Genomic DNA, 17,085 nt, shown 5'->3' on the forward strand with positions numbered 1-17,085 from the left:
CTAAGGAGGCAGGAATGATTACTTAACGGACCTCCCTTTTTCTTAGCATTTCAAATGAAAGCAGGTTTCTTGGTTTACTATTGATGAATCCTGCTCAACCCACAATTTGACTGATACTGCCCAGACAATGAGCAAAGCATGCAAAGTTTGCCTGAAATTAAGCTTTAATCCTTCATGCTTTTAAGGAGATGATCAAGAAAGAAAAAGTTAGGAGAAGTATAATGACTAGGGTTCATGCCATCACGCGGGAATAATAAAAAATAAGCATATACTTACAAAAGGCATATCAAATGGTACTTTGCTTTCCTGTATTTGGCGCCACAAGGTTCTCAAAGCTTTGGTTCCAATCTGATGGCTCTAAAATGAAAGGAAAAACCCTTTTTCTTTTTCGTTGTTTTTCTTGGGCAAATGTGATTTAGTAAACCTTTCAAGTACTTAAGACAAATTTGACGCAATTTTTGCAAGAAAGAGCATGAGAAGTCATTCAGATAAGGAACAGTTGTAGCCAGCAGTTGCCAAATAAGAACATAATAATCTCTCTCTAACAATTTGTTTATCTGAGCATTCAAAAAGTGACACCCTAATGAAGAGGAATGCTCAGTTTACAGTAGACTGGAGATTTAAAGGAGGAGTATGGATGGCTCCCTACCTCCAATCCAGACTTGAGAGGCATCCAAATTGCTTCTCTGTCAGAACAGACAGTTTACATGGTCGACAGAGTTGAAAACACTTTTTAACAGCTACAGAAAAGATAAGTAGGAACTGTGCGCGCAGTTTGCAAATGCACAAATTGTACGTGCTCAAGGGAATATGTGGCTAAACACCCACAAGATAAGCAATTAGGCAGATATCTATGATCCTATCAAATTAAGAATTGCATTATGCTAATTCTAGAAACACTTCAGAAATCTCGGAAGCTCATTTTAGGATCTTGCTTTATCCTGCTGCCTCGGCCTCTTCCCCTGCCTTTACCCCTTCCTCGCCCTCTTCCTCGTCCCCGCATTGAAAATGATTTTCCATGCTTCATCTCCACGAGTGAATGCAGTAGCTCATCACACAAAATGCACCCACTATATAAAGTGGCTCCATCCTTCAGAGGAGTTGTTTTCTTGTTGAAATCCACCTCTATAATAGTGGAGTCGCACTCAGGACACCTACTAGGGGTGGTGGTGATTCTGTGAGCACCTTCAGGAAGGTAAACAAGGCAATTGCACATGTTGCAATGAAGTCTCCATTTTGGAGCACTGACGGGGTCGAGGACCAGCGTCCCATTGCATTCTGGACAGCCACAAACTCCTAATGCTATCAGAGAGTGCTGGCATGTAGGATGTGGACAAAGGATACAAGGCATCCCAGCTCCCTTGCCCAACTTTTCTGAACCCCCACTCTTAGTGGTGCCATATAACGTGCCAATGCCTTCAAATGGAGGACTGTTATAACAGTAAGGACAAAGAGAAAAGGACTTGCCCTCAGGGCCAGGCATGGAAAAGATCAAAAGCTCAAAGTTATCAAGAGGGCAAGTAAGTTCCTTGTACAACTGCAGAAGAAAATTTTCCGAAGTTAAAATTTATGAAAGACAGGTTTATTATAGGATTTAGGCAAATCATACAGAAGAGAGACTTTAGATGAATAAAATAGCAGGAGGAAGGTATTCTATTTATCCAATCATCTATCCCTAGAAGCTCACAACATATTCAATCGCCTTGTCATCCTAAAGAGAAAAAGAAAAAAGATCACCAATGAGAAATAAAACAAATCTTTATCTATTCATTCTATGTCTAAACCTGGCAAAGTCATCATAAATGACTGAAATTAAGATGACAGTTTCAAAATGTACTATCAATCAGGAAAAGTGATGAAGTTGAGTTTGGAAAAGAATAAAGCAATTATTCGACACAAGATCTAACCCTAACCTACTTGTGAACGAATTTTGTCATACATCTACTTGTACTTGAGGAGTACTATGCGTGAGGTTTTCCCTAATAGAGGACAGCAAATATTGCAGAAGTCATAAGGGAAATATGCAGGAGGGATTAACATTTATGATGAAAAGATTAACTTTTGTGTTAATCCAAAAGGGGGTCTAAATATGCAGGAGGGAAAATATGCAGGAGGGATCAGAAATCCTCGATGGTCACTCGGATACCATCCACATGAGGACTTTATCTAACAACCAGTGGAGGTTCAAGGCACTTCTGATGACAAGAGTTATCGTGACTTCTTTTCAGCACTTCAAATACTCATTATTTTAAAATCCTTACCTCCCTCGTTCTAGCTTTTCAGTTCCGTATCTGTTTTGCTATTTAATTGATGCAAACATAACAACAATATGGATTGACTAGTATCACATAAGGTATTTTTTAACTGGATTCACTAGCATCATATAAAGTATCCTTCTGTCCTTTGCCAGGTTTTAGAACATTCTGAAAGTACGGCAAGGAAATTCAGTCCACCATATTATCCTCACATCACAGAGTTAGGAAATTGGATTTAGAATGCTGATCTGTTACCTTGATTGTACCTTTCTGAGGAACATAATAAACTTCCTCACATGTACCACAATAGAGCCGTGATGGCTGCATTGCTATGTACTTCATGTATCTCAAGCATTTGCCACATTTGCTCAGCGAACGTCCAGACTCAGAAAGTGGAGAAAACTGTGCTTCAAACAAGGCATCCATATTTTCAATCTGCATCAAGAAGGCATTATGTTCTAGAGGAAACCTTTAAAGGAATTAAATGACAAACAAGTACCCATTCTTGTGGCATACTGCGATGCTAAACTGGACAGGGGATAAAGAAACTTTTGCTTGATGCAGATTCCTTTTTCCTCAACTAAAGAAAGCAAAAAATTATTTGATCAACAAAATCATAAGAATCATGAATACAGAGCTTCAAGTCATGTAGGCTTTAAAAGTTGGCAGGCAAACTAGTACTTACTGTTTACTTGAAAGAATAACTTTGCCATCAATGAACACGACTTACCACATATTTAGGCTTGTACTAAGAGATTCTAACTTTTACACGCAACCCAAAGGAAAAAGAAATAATGTAGAATCTACATCCAGTTCACATCTAGGAAAAGAACTTGCTCTTAGAAAAACTCTAGGGAAGAAAACTTCAAAACTGGTTCTATGTTATCTAATGGACTTGACTCACAAGAAACTTTGGCGGATCGAATCAACCAAACTAAGTGTAAATTAGAAAACAGACAGAAGACAACTAAGGTGAAACAATAACTTTCTGTCTCATCACCTGCTTTACGAAGTAGCTGAACTTCCTTTTGAACTGTTCAAGTACATGCTGTACAACCAAAGCATGGTGTGCTTGACCTTTGGCAACGAGAGAGATTTGGTGCTCAATAAAGCTACGGATGTCCGGTAAACATAAATCTGAATCTATACATTGATAGCCTCTGATCAGAGTGATACCAAGAGCAGTAGGAACCAATCTTCTCCCTGCTTGTACCTGCAGTGTTATACAACAAAGTACACTAACTTCAATAGCATGACATGAAATTATTACAATATGCAGAGAGTTGTTCATCTAGATTGGCATGTATTGGAAATTAAAGATCTATTGACAAACCTGTACATAATTCCGTTCACAGATGTTGTTAATATGTACAGGAATGGACGCATCTGTACCTATTCCATTCTTCTCCATCAGTGAGATCAACTCACTCTCACTTAAGTAATCTGGAGGCAGAGTATTGCCCTACATGTTTCCAGAAAAAGATGTTCAGGTAACAAAAAAAAAAAAGAGAATATAGTATTACTAAATGAGGAAAAATCCCTCCAGAAAAATACAGCTAGAAAAAACAGTAGTGATGATGTAATTGAAGATGTTGGACCAACACACAATATGACGAGACTAACAAAAATAAAATAAATTCAAAATACTATCACTCTAAGACAACACAAAACATCAATATACTAACTTATAGCTATAAATCCATACACACAACTATACGTGTCTGTACTTGTAAAACTTGTCTCTGTTGACATGGAAAAGAAGATACATCAGCACTTCCCAATGCGTTAAAAATGCCAGCAAACCCCAGGCCACTAATCCATGAGACATGCAGACATATGATGAGCTTGTTGTATTACTCTGCCACTTATTTTAAATGATTGAAAAAGAAAACAGTATAAGGGACCATATGTAAGTAGCAGAAGTTAGTTACAAACAAAAGAATGGAAAATCAACTAAAAAGGAAGTTGTATCTGATAAGATAAACATGATGGCCTGAAATAGCATAATAAGTTCTAATGCTTCAATGCAATACCTCGTCAAGTTCAAGTCTTGAAATTGTTAATTTTTCCCCTTCAGTAAACTGAGGAAGATTCTTCTCAGAAACTGCCAACCATGGCATAATTGATGTGAATCCTTTCTGTATAACATTATATCCATTACAATGAAACAATTCTCCTCCAGCTTCAAATTCTATTTTTATCCTGAAGAAGGAACATGATTGCATGTCTTATTTTCAACATCAAAATATGCACATAAACACTTGAGAAGATCAAGACTTTTAGCAAGACATTCATGTCAAGTGATCAAAATTACAACACACTAGCTCAACTATCTTTGTCCATTAAAAATTCTCCAGTAATTGAATTCAGATAAGCGAGGCAATGCTTAAATTATGTCAAAGTATTCGAACATGGAGGATTGAGACTCATTCAAGAACTGAGCTATTTAATAGGAAATTGACAACTACATGATGCACTTGAAAAGTTGGTGCCACCATTCATTTTATGTGCACCAAACCATCTGCTTAGAGCAAGGACCGTTCACAAGAAGCCTTCTCATCATCTCCCAGAGGGTGAGCAGTTTAACAGGCTATATTGTGTGATTAGTCAGTGATAAAGGTCATATCATAAATTCCTAACCTGTTACGTGAGAGAAACACACACACAACATGAAAAGATCACACAATTTCTGACTAAAACCCACACAAACTATACATGTTTTATTCTAGTTCATTGTATTTAGCAGTGAAGTTTACAGGAAATAAAGTGTACTCCAAAGTTCCTTTACATTCACATGTATGAAAATACACTTCGAGTTGTGATACTTGGATGCTTGTCAAAATATGTGAATAACACAAGTTAGATATCAATGTATCAATGATTCGGTTGTTTAGATATAGCTGAAAAAGAAAGAACTTTTAACAGTCTATGGAAAGTCTATGGTGATTGAGCACATTCAAAGATTGAAAAAAATAAATTCATCAGCATGCCAGGCCAACATTTGGCATTAGAATATTAAAAAGTTCAGAAACTTGTTGAAACAAGACAATGCTGGAGAATTGGACAAAAGTGGCACAAATAGTAATCCTTAGAGAACAAATGTGAGACTAGATTATGAGATAGACTTTAGCTATCTAAAACCAAGAATACAGCTCTTACCTTCTGTACTTGCAGTCAGCAGACAATGTCCCTAGAAAATGTTGACAAACATACTGATACAACCTCCATGCATCGTGCCCTAGCATATCCTCGGTGGCTGAACGCATAGGTGTGATTGGAGGATGATCACCCGCATCAGTTCCTGATCGTGGCTTTGAATAACCATCAGCCAAAAGCTTCTGAGCATGGTCACCCCATATTTGATTATGAGCTTGTCCTTCAAGGGTACCTTTAAAGTCAAATGAAGAAGGATATGCTGTGCTCTCTGTTCGAGGATAGCTAAAGAGCACCAAGAAAGAATGAAACAAGCATTAGTCAGGAGGATCAGCAATATGAGGTACAGATATATTAAAACTTGAACAAAGTGCTATTTACAGAAATTGCATACATTTGCCCATATGGAGTGTTATATTATTGAATAGAATGAGATTGGAAAAAAATTATTACGAAATTAATTGTTTCCTTTCAACAAAATCATAACCTAACCTAAATTTTCTTGAAACAAGAGAAGGAGAATCAGGACAGTTTCAGAAAGTGTATCAGAAGCCAATAGATCAATTAGATATGATAGCTAAGTTTTTGCAGGTACGCAAGTTGAACACATAGTGTACCATAGGTAGTATGGCTTTTCAATGCAGTCACAACTAAATCATTTCGAGTTGGCAACAGCTGCACCTAAAGAACTAGAATGAATAGTGTACTATAGGTAGTTTGGCTTTTGAGTGCAGTCATAACTAAATCATTTCAAATTAGCGACAGCTGCACCTAAAGAACTAGAACTAGTGCAAGCATAGAATAAGGATTTGCATCAGTTTTCTATCATTAAACTCTCTCCCTCATAACCAACCTACATAACCATCAATCTGGCACTGTCCATTTGAAAGCAAGTATACTGCATCTAAGTTTTGGAGGTCACAGTTAAAGCAATTAAACACTTCTTCAGGTAGCAGTATGAGCATATGTTGGTTTTTTAAAACATAAGCAGAAACCTAATATATATATATATATATATATATAGCTCTTGTCGGGAAACTTCAGATAGAAGTTAAATAGAGAATTTACTTGACTAAAAGCCATTTATGCTATAAGCTTATACATCTAAAATTAAGCTTATAAGTGAATGACTACATTTATACAGCTACTATGTATAGTATTTCAAAACAAACTAGGAGATTGAAATACCGAGATGAGAAGGAAAAACCTGATGAAACCTTGGGTGTATAAGCGCTCAGCTAATTGCATAGCCAACTGAGGTCCGAAGCCTAATGCGCTTGAAGCAACCTGGAAGTGTTAAGATGTCATTATTTTCATACACGACTCCTTCAGGATACCGTGGAGAAGATCAAGTAAACCTAGACATATGTTTATATTTTTATTTTTAAGGTTCCCAGGTAATAACCTTTTTTTTTCCTTCTCCTAAAACACAAGGTATTAGCCCCTTCATTTTGCGGCACTACTTGACTTTGAAAAGGATACCTATACCAATAAAGGGTTCTCTGATGCTTCTGTTCCTCGTAGGGATATCAAACAAGAAATCTCTCAAGTCATTGCTGAAAAACTTCACTGTTACCACCAAGGCACCCCCTAATGTGCATGTGTATAAGAAAGAATATGTCTAGTCCTAAAGTATAGACATTTGAAGGAAGAGAGTGGAGAACAATGATATATGATAAAACACCTATTTTTGGATAAACTGAAGTTGCAATTAAATTTCTGATTCTCTGTGTTTCAAGGGATACTTTTAATGTCTAGATGGGAGTTAATCCTTCAGTTTGAACTTGGTCCTTCTATTCCTCAACTGTCGTAGAAGGGCCAGTGAACGATGATGTTACTATTAAAAGATGGCAGCTTTTGCTTTCAGACACAAGAATCATAAAATAAAACAGGACAGCCTCCCTCTGCTGTCTTGTTACGGTAAGCATTTGCAATCAAAATGATAGAGAAAAAAGAATATGACAAGGAAGAGGTCATTGGATAAGTTAACCATTTGATCATTTTCATTTGGTTTCTGTCAATGCTTCAAAATTTACCGCTCTCATAGAATATCTGCCATTTCAAAAAAGTAGAACACGTAAAAAAAAAAAAAATTGTAGACCACGTGGATCTTGTCACTGGTGACTGATAAGCACTAGTTTGTAAGCTAAAGTAATATCCCTTCCAGCAGTGATTTATTTTAGCTGCCATCAATGAAGCATTGAGACTGATATAAGGGTCTATCAATATTATGCACTACTGTTCTCCACACTTTAGCCTGTAAGTCTTGTTCCTGGCCTCTCTCATATTTCCTCTTTCTAGCTTCTAATTTTTCTGCTTTTTACTGTTCTAGTGTGTATAACCACTTTTAATGTTATTTTGTACACTGAGCAAATTATTGGACCCATTCTAACGAGAAGACAACAGTGTGCTCTTAAATTAGTAAACCTAGCATATATAGACCAAAGAGATCAAAGAAAAGAAAGTGCTATAAACTACTTTTTATCTGTTATCACTCTTACCTTCAGAAGGTTCACTGTATTAAGACCAGAAGGACGAGTTTTACATTCATATTTCTCTGATATGGTTTTGACTTTTAGAATTCCATCTTCTGCTACTAAGTTGCGAAACATGACAGAAACCTGAGATCAGTGAAAAGTACGGCAAACATGAGCATGGAAAAAAAGAATAGTTATTACTGCAAAAATCAAATTAGAGTGATCCTCACATCAATGTCAAAAAGCTTATTGCGAGCCCATTCCAGTTTGAGTTCATAGCCCTTGTGTAATATATGAGGATGCAAAACCCAAAACTTTTCTGGTTTGAAAGAGGTAATTTGTAGGTACCGTTGCACGCAAAATCCAAGGGTAGGCGTTTGACAGGGACCATAACTGAAAGAACAATATAATACTACTAAGTTTACTACTAAGTTGTGTGAAAAAGAGGACTTAACTGCAACAGTTGAGTTTATAGATCGCATCTTCAAATAGTAATGCTGATGAAGACATAGAACAATAAAAGAATGTGTAAAATCAAATAGATGACATCCTAAATGCTGCACCTAAAATGGGTTGTATTACTTCAGAAGTTTAATAGTTACATAGTTACAGCATATAGTAATCAATTCGAGAGGAAAGAATAATCCATTGAAAGAGATTTTATGTCTTTGACAAGCCCTAGGGCAATAGTTTATGTTACAATAGATAAAGTTTGCAAAAGTGTTGAGACTATGAAAGACAATTCAATTGAGTTTATAGAACTCACAAAAAAACTCAAGCAGAGTTGACTATTAAACTAAACTATATTAAACAACACAATTCTGTGCTCCTGTGTTAGAAAGAAGAATGAATGGGAGCGCTGTGCTGTAGGGCACAATTGTGAAGAACTATAATGCTGGCACTATTTCACCAAATGGCTGGCCTGCAAACATAAGAGGACCTAGCAATTGTTTGCGGGTGTTGAGCAGTGCCCTTATTTGGTTTTGATAACATCAGTATAAAGAGTTAAATCAAAGTAAACCCCTCCTGATTTCCAAGAAAGTCAGACAAGAGAACTTTGTTGTGCTTTGGACTGAATTGGGAAAAGGATGGAAACCCTCCAAACTGATGGATATTGAACTACACAGCTTGAGATGCAATTATCAACATCAAAAAAGGATTTATAAAGAGCCATACAAATGTTTTTTCCCACGAACCCTAAAGCCTTACAGTTTTCTTTCCGTTTCATATCTATTATTTTGATGCTTTTCTTGTTGTTGTTCTACCTCCTGTACCTCCATCTAAATCCCATATTAACATCTCTCTACTTTAACCTTTCAGCCATTACCAACCGGACACCCTGTGTACCCAATCCTTCTACTCCTACTCTCTCTCTCTCTCTCCCTCTCTCTCTCTGTGATTAGGCCAAAGCTTATTCATCAGAGAACTGCATCCACATAACGCATCAATCCAGAATCATTCAAGCTTTGGCTTTCACAGATTTTGACTCCCCACCAAACAAGGTTCAGCAAGCGGCAATGATTTTTGATCTGGGCGTGCATGTCTTTAGGAACAATGCTTTTAGGATTCACAATTTTTGGCATTAATTGGTTACTTTTTGGGGCAATTTTTGGGGTCAAGTCATGGTGGGTTCATAAATAACGCAATGAGATGAATTTTTTCTGCAAAGCCTGTGAAGTTTGGAGTAAAAATTGAAGAGGAGTTGGTGGACCTACCGCTGTTCATGTCCAATTACGGCATTTTGAATGACAGTTTCAGAAAAATAAAAGCTGATTTGAGATCAATGCAAAAAATGAAGCAGACCATGTAATATAATCCAAAAGTTGTTAGTGGAAAAGGGTGGCCCTGGTGGTAAATGGCTGTCAGCCACCAATGGCTGCCAACAGTGCTGCTGCAATTCCATGGCTGCAAGTTCTTTGGTTTCTGACAAAGGAGATGGGAGGAAGAAGAAGCAAGACAGAAAAGAACAAAGGGAAAACAAAGTTCAAGAAATTGTTCGTAAGGCTTGGAATGGAAAAAGGAAAGGAAAATATAAGAAATGAAATTCTAAAGAAAAATATTGAGGTTGGTATAGACATTTAAAAAATTGTTTTGAGTCAGTTTTGAACGATTCCCTCCATTTTCCATTTTAATCCATAGCACCAGGATATACGTACACTAAAGGGAATTATCTGACTTTTATGGAAACCACAATGGGTTTTTTGTATTCTCACCCAGCATAATTTTTCAGGCAACTTTTAGACGGTTAAGAGAGATTGAAGACAGATGCACTATCAAGTAAGCTAAGAAAAGAACTAACGATATGACTCTGGAATCAAGATTGCCATATTTCCCATTGAAGTAACTAGTCTGGAACCGAGTGAAAGCAACTCCAACTTTCAAGTCAATTTCTTGACGGGCATCTACAGCCAATGCTTCATCTCTGTTGGGTTCAACAAGGTTCTTCATGGCCTTAGAAATATCTTTCTCGGTGACAGATGAAAATCGCGCACGATGAACTCTTCGATCATCATTTACATGAAATCCAGTGGATTCAATAACTGGAACAGAAAATACAGGAACAAAATAAACCCTCGAGTAAAACAGACAAACTTTGCCGGGTGTACAAGTACTACACACCAGCCATGTCTCATCACCATCAAGAAAAAAAATTAACAAAGAGCAGATTCATTTAACAATCGTGCATCATGTCTAAACCAATCCAGGTAAACATCACAATTAGTTTAAAAACCCAAGAACAACACAATTTCATACGCTAGTCCCAGTACAAAATGAAGAAAAATTAACTGAATAAGTTTGTTAGGACAAACAATAAACATGTTGCATACAAGCACAGCAATGATTTGATAATTAATAGTATAAACTAACAATCTCTAAAGATTAATGATGTTTGATATATAATTGCTCCCATCAGAACAATAGTAGTTCTAATCCATGGAAGTATAATTCGTGAGCTCCTACTCAAAGTAAAATTTAAACAAATGTATAATTTGCTGCAGCAATCCCAGACTTCTCGTGTCAAATGATACTTCAGAATACTTTGCTTAATGTCAAAGATGAAGGCAAAGCTGAAGATATTTGTGGAAGTTAACTTTTAAAGTAGTTTCTGTGCTAACTCTGAACATGTGAGTCTGCAACCTATTCATTGTTGTGCATCATTAATCAGATTTAGCTACTACTATTGACAAAAACATGTCTTACCTATTCCTGTTATTAAGGACCAATATCACTTGTGTTATATCTCACTTCATATGCCTTTCTCAATCTAGTGGTAAGTTCAGACTATCTCCAGCGAACCTACTGGTGGGCAGTATAATTAGAAACTTGAACTGCACCTTACTGTTTATGCATATACATAGACTGCTGAGGAAGATAGGGCTGATTCTTACAATGTGGACTGGGAAGGTACTAAAATTAATACCTTAAGCAACAGGGGACTGTTTCTTATCCAGGGAAAGATATTTGGAGGAACAAAGCTCCCCTCAAAGTTCGATAGCTCATCTGCATTTTGGATCTTGTGTAAAAAGAAGAGGAAAACCCCCTTTTGTTAAGCATCTTGAATCTATCAATATACATTTATGACAATGAAGCCGCAAGGAAGTTGTGGTAGATGTTTTTCAATCGACATCCAATCAGTTGGTAAGAGCATCGAAAAGAAGATGCCTAATTGCTTAGTGCAGCTAACAGGATTTTGAGATAGCTGGTTAATTGCAGGAGATAGCATATTGCCCCAATTTGGACCACACATAAAGAGCATAACGGGACATGTTTTTTAGCACAAGACACCACTGAATGAGGTCAAGTAGAACTTCCATGTTTTAATTTTCCCCCCTCTAGGGGTGAAACGAACAAAGTTCCCTGAGCAGCAATCAATCCCCAGTTCCTTAAATTCTTTAACCTGCTGGTTATGATATCCACACTGAATTCTGCCTGAAGAATGGCTCTTCGCAGATCACTCACTGATAGTAGTTTTCTTTGTTTTGACAAACTCAACCTCTGTACTGCTTGTTCAAAGTTGCCTCAGAACAGCACTTTCAATGTGCACCACATAATGGAATATAATTGCAATCATTTACTATCATTCATCAAGTATGAGAATGAATTACAAAAACACAGCTAACCACATACCTTCAAAGCATATGTTTTCTCCTTCACGGTCACAATCCAACCATAACACCAGGTGCCCACAACCACGAGCTTCTTGGCTTAAATGCCTACAAATGTGAGCCTTCCTTCAGAAGATTAGTAAGCAATCTTCTAATGCATAGCAGGAATATATATATAACAAGTCACATCACCAAACTAATAGTTTCTACACTCTTCAGTTCATGGTTAAGATTTGATTGGGATGCCCTCAATTAAAAGAAAAGCGGGGATGAGGCCACAAACATTTTGTCTGAAATAAATATTCCAAATATAATATAAATATGGACGTCAGATTCAGAATCAAAAGTTTAAGGGAAAATCATTGCCATTTCACCATTTAGTGGCATGAAAAATCCATTCATAAGTTAAATTTCTAAACAGAAACTGTCCAGCAAACACCAAAATATACTACCATCAAGAAAATTTTTTACGCTTTAGAAATCGAAAAAGAAGCAGAAGATATAGTAGAGTTGGCTCTTATTTCTAATAATCTAGCTACTTTTACTTGATAAAAAGGAGAATTAATTCTATAAACTGTGACCTGAATATAAACTACAAACAATACAAAGCTTCTAGTATTGCAAGCAACCATTAACTAAACTAAAATAATAGAGAAAGATGTTGATGCTGTCTAATTTTTCTTTTTCTACTTTGTCTTTGAGCCATGTATTACCATCAAAACTCATGCCAAGATTTCCTACACCACGAACACCTCTCCCCTGGCCTGAGAAAAGCGAAACCCCAAAAAAAAAAAAAGTAATTGCAAGTATACAGAGGGAAATTCAACCAAGCTAGTAGAATGATATAAAAAAGTTGCTCTAGCTCAGTTTATGAGATGCCAATCATAGAAAGAATCTCACATCATTTGGTGTTTTTAAGATGTATACTGATAATTTAGTGAAATTGCAAGCCATTTAGAACCACAAAGATCCTCCAGCCTTATGAGGATTAGAAGAATGATATGAGCACTGGATGTAGAAAGCTCACATCTTCTACAGACTTATTTGCATAAAACTACTCAAGTTTCATATATAACTGACTACAAACACTTCTTTTCAAAATGAGAACAGGCAAGAACATGACTGACGACCTTTTTAAACACCCCAAAAGCTATTATATCAAATTTTGTTGTCAGTACTCAAACTATAGAGAAAGGGACAGACAGGAAAAACAACCGTCTTTTCACAAGTATTCATTTTGAGTTGAAATATAACATAATTTTTTTGTAGATGGAAAAAAAAAGCACATTTCCCGATTTCAAACAAATATAATGCAAACAACAATATTCCCGATTTCTAGATATATAAAGATTCTATTGCATGAAAGCAAATAGAAGAAATTTGAGATGTAGTTTCAGAAACCAAATGCAATTAGGGATCAACTGGAAAGATTTTTTTTTTTTTAATAGTAGTTTCTTAATTTGCAATCATAGATCAGTAGCTAATCCAGCTTTATGTGCCACAGAGATAGAAGGATAGATCAATATTCACAGTAAGAGCAATATTTGCAATTCAGCTGACAAACTCACCTTTGGATTAGCTTCTGTCTTACGAATTGGTGCTTCAAAAAGATCCAGAGGATCTGTAGTTGTCCAATCTTGATAAGTTGCTGGGAAGTCTACACTAGATTTTCGCAAGAGATCACATTCAATAATGACATCAATCAGCAAAAGCAAAAGCTTTGGGGGCAGTGATGCTATGGAAAGTGTGAAAAGTGTATCAGGAGATATGGGATGTAATAAGACAGGAAGAGAAGCAGAGTTTGGCAAATGAAAACATCAAAGGTTTAGATAAACATAGTCCCACACCGTCAAGGGGTTCTTTTTCTTGATTATAACATCTGAATCCCCAAAAGAAATACAATAACCGACATTTGACAACCCAGACATCTAAAAGAGTGGACAAACACCAACTGCCCAAAACACTTTGCTCACATATTTTTAGCATATGAAACATTGTACACTTAAAAAGTTCTCAAGACAATTGAATTAGCATGACAGAACTGGATAATAAAAAGCCAGGGATTATTATCTTCTACACCAACCTGAAAACATGACCAATCACAGAAGTCACTTTAAAATGAGCCCGAGATCCCAAAAACATCCCATCAAACTCATGGACCTCTGTGGTACCCCTCCGTGTTGACATCTGCACATATCACTCAGTGAACACCAGACCCTTTTTTAAACTTATTTATTCTTTGCACAACACATTGCAGCGGATATACAATTAGAAGAGCATGAAGAGCATGACAAACAACAGAAATGAATAAAGTTGAAGGTCTGTACACTGCAACAGGTTGCCATCAACAAAAGTTATTGAAGAGATCACAGAAATTACACAGGTATAATGGACATTCAAGCTGATACAAGTAAGCTGACTAACTCAAGCTCTCCACCCCTCACAGGAAACTACAACAACAATATCAACAACAACCTTTTTATGCATTACAACTTTACTCCAAATAAAGGAATGCTTAATGGTGTGGATCAAAGCCTTGCAACAAAGAATGTCATAATCATTATAGCATGAACACTGACAGGTAATCATCGAACTCATAGCACAATTGTCAACCAACAACACTTAGTTGAATAAGATGAAAGAAAGAAAAAAGATAGCTTGAAATGGTATTTTATCTATTTTGTAGTATAATATCAACATATAAGTAAAATGACCGAAATGAGAAAGAAAAAACACCATCAGAAATGCAAGAGCTGAACGCTTTCAAACAAATGAATCAAAAGTATCAGAATAGTGCATTTATGGTTTTGGCATCCATTTTACGTAATATCACCCACCTCAAAAGTAAAATGGAGAACCAAAATAATTCTTGTTAGTTCTATATCTTGAGATAAGATTTAATCCCTTAACAATTTAAAACTGTGATCATATGCATATTTAACAGTCCTAATTCTTAGAAGTAATTGTCCGTTCATCACACTCAATTCTAAATGACAACAGCAGAGATGACCAGTTGGCCATGTTTGGTTCAAGCAACTATCTGTATTTCATCCAAGAAAAAGCATTTAATAATTTTAGAATACTTAAAAGGACAGCAGATTTTTAATATATTCTTGAACTTAAAACAAATTTAACAGATTCACAAGGTTGCAATGGTTATATGAAATGCACCTAGATTCTGGCACCCAAGAAGCAACTGAGGGTGTACTATTTTTCGTTACTTCATTCTGTTAATTGGATTAAGCATGAAGTTTCGTAGCACCTAAGAATATCACTTATAAACCAAAAATGACAATATTGACACCAACAAAAACCTCATAACCTGGATTGTCAGGCCACTAAAAAGTGAAGGACTTAACTGCAAGTAAGCAAATCAGAGGTAGGACAAATGGAAGCATACATTGTATGCACAGAGCTGAAAAAAAAATAGTACATTTGTCCCCTGTCAACCCCAGTCCCACTTCTTCAACCTCCGCACCTAATCTTCATGGGCACCATAAGAATTGTAAAAGCAAAGCCCTAAAAATATTTGCGCTGATAACAACCATGAAGTGAAAAAATTTTGCACATGCTAAACCTCCATGAAAATTTCCAGTCACAATTGTCTATTTACATAATTATGTAGGGCTTAAAAACAAACAAAGCAACTGTATATTGAAATCACACTCGGCTCGATAAAGAGTTCATTTAAGCCTGGTTTGCCAAATGATAAAGCCAAATATCGATAAAGTTTAGTGCTATTTGCAGCCTCAAACTTAAATTCCATAAGTAGAAATTTTGAACTTATGTGCAAGCAATTCAAACTACTCTAGCTTGGATCGATAAAATCTCGTTTCTGTTCAACTAAAAAGAGATAAAAAGCATAGCTTGAACGCAATTTCAAACTCATTAAACTAGAAAAACATGCTCGAACAAGTTCTTGGGCTCATTAAACTGAAAAACAAGCTTGCACACTGAGAAGTGTTCAACTTGATTAGAATTGTTTGTACACTAAATTTACACACCAAATTCAGTATATCAACAAAGTGGGACCATTTTATGCCATATCTTATACATTTCGGACACAGGTGGCTTACACATTAATTTTTCTATCCCCTTCATAGAATAATTCCTTAAAATAACAAGATATATAAGTTTCAGCTCAGAAATAAGATAACCAGTATGCAAAAGTCCGAAAGTAAAACCCAAGCTAAAAAAATAGATGCAAAAAAAAAAACCGCTAATTAAGGAAAAAATTTGGTAAAAGAACGAAATGAATACACATACCTGACCATTAGAGAGTACTGATGCAATTGACAAAGCTATGCTTGGTTTTTCTGCTACCTGAAAAAAAAATTGCCAAAATTCATATAAAACAGCTCAAAATTAGGGCAAAATTAGTAGATATACAACTGGAAAAAACTGAAGGCAGAATTCTACTGACCATCAGAACTTTGGGCGCCATGACGAAGCAAAATCTGACGCAGCACTTTTCTTTTCTTTTCTTTTTTTCGTTTTTCGGTTTTTATTTTTATTTTTGGGCCGCGTGGGAGGAAGGAAAGCTTGTGGGTGGTCGATTTTCCATGGGGAATTACTAGTGGGCTAGCCCCAGGTTGGATTAATTACATTTAGACCCCAAAATCTTGAGGATGTCACGTTTTATTGCCTGAAACTTCAGAAATATAAACTTTTGTCCCCTCAACTTAAAGGGTGTTTGCACTTTCATGACTAATACCTAATGAGCAGTTAAGCCTCAATTTTCGGGAAAAAAAAGTTTCTTCATTGTGTAAGTTCGGCCCCTAAACTTACTAAATTCTTTTGTTTTGACAATCAAAAGTTTTGTACTACTAATAGTAAGGCTCAAAATATTTTGTGAAAGTCATCAATGTACTCTTTCAAAAGTTTTTAGCTTAGCCCTTTGTTAAGTTTAAGTATTTAAAGCTCAATCTTAAAATTTTTCAACACAAAAATCAGCAAAATTTGGAAAATCCTGACAATCTAAAACAAACAGAAAAAGATCATTTGAATATGTTTGATTATGTCATTTTAATTCAACAGAATATGTAAAGATTTTGATTTGTCTTTTTACTTTATGTTCAACCTGCTTGATTAGTA

At 36.0% G+C, this 17,085-nt stretch overlaps 1 protein-coding gene across 3 annotated transcripts; it reads right to left on the reverse strand.

The window, feature by feature from the left end:
• Window positions 1-512: 512 nt before the first annotated feature.
• On the reverse strand, window positions 513-16,506 carry LOC113764950 (DNA topoisomerase 3-beta). Of its 3 annotated transcripts, XM_027308996.1 has the most exons (15): window positions 16,415-16,506; window positions 16,258-16,314; window positions 14,075-14,178; window positions 13,560-13,653; window positions 12,014-12,113; window positions 10,185-10,425; window positions 8,116-8,278; window positions 7,910-8,029; window positions 6,616-6,695; window positions 5,415-5,693; window positions 4,289-4,457; window positions 3,589-3,717; window positions 3,256-3,468; window positions 2,511-2,690; window positions 513-1,537 (listed from the first exon to the last, which is right to left on the reverse strand). In XM_027308996.1, exons 1-15 carry the CDS (start codon window positions 16,433-16,435, stop codon window positions 902-904), a joined length of 2,586 nt encoding a protein of 861 aa, XP_027164797.1. In that variant the 5' UTR covers window positions 16,436-16,506; the 3' UTR covers window positions 513-901. The 3 variants fall into 3 exon arrangements, with proteins under 3 accessions (XP_027164797.1, XP_027164798.1, XP_027164799.1); XM_027308997.1 differs by lacking the exons at window positions 16,258-16,314; window positions 16,415-16,506 and having other exon boundaries at window positions 13,560-13,648; window positions 14,075-14,158; XM_027308998.1 differs by lacking the exons at window positions 12,014-12,113; window positions 13,560-13,653; window positions 14,075-14,178; window positions 16,258-16,314; window positions 16,415-16,506 and adding an exon at window positions 11,307-11,377.
• Between the last annotated feature and the right edge of the window lie 579 nt (window positions 16,507-17,085).

Source organism: Coffea eugenioides, chromosome 3 (assembly GCF_003713205.1).
Source record: "Coffea eugenioides isolate CCC68of chromosome 3, Ceug_1.0, whole genome shotgun sequence".
NCBI classification, from domain to species: domain Eukaryota; kingdom Viridiplantae; phylum Streptophyta; class Magnoliopsida; order Gentianales; family Rubiaceae; genus Coffea; species Coffea eugenioides.

Excerpts from the sequence above, each read along its gene's own strand:
- LOC113764950 (XM_027308996.1), bottom strand. The coding sequence starts at position 16,435 with ATGGCGCCCAAAGTTCTGATG. Across the intron at positions 16,315-16,414 it reads TGGCGCCCAAAGTTCTGATG|GTAGCAGAAAAACCAAGCAT; the intron begins GTCAGTAGAATT and ends TTTTTTTTTCAG. Across the intron at positions 2,691-3,255 it reads TCAGCTACTTCGTAAAGCAG|ATTGAAAATATGGATGCCTT; the intron begins GTGATGAGACAG and ends TTCTTGATGCAG.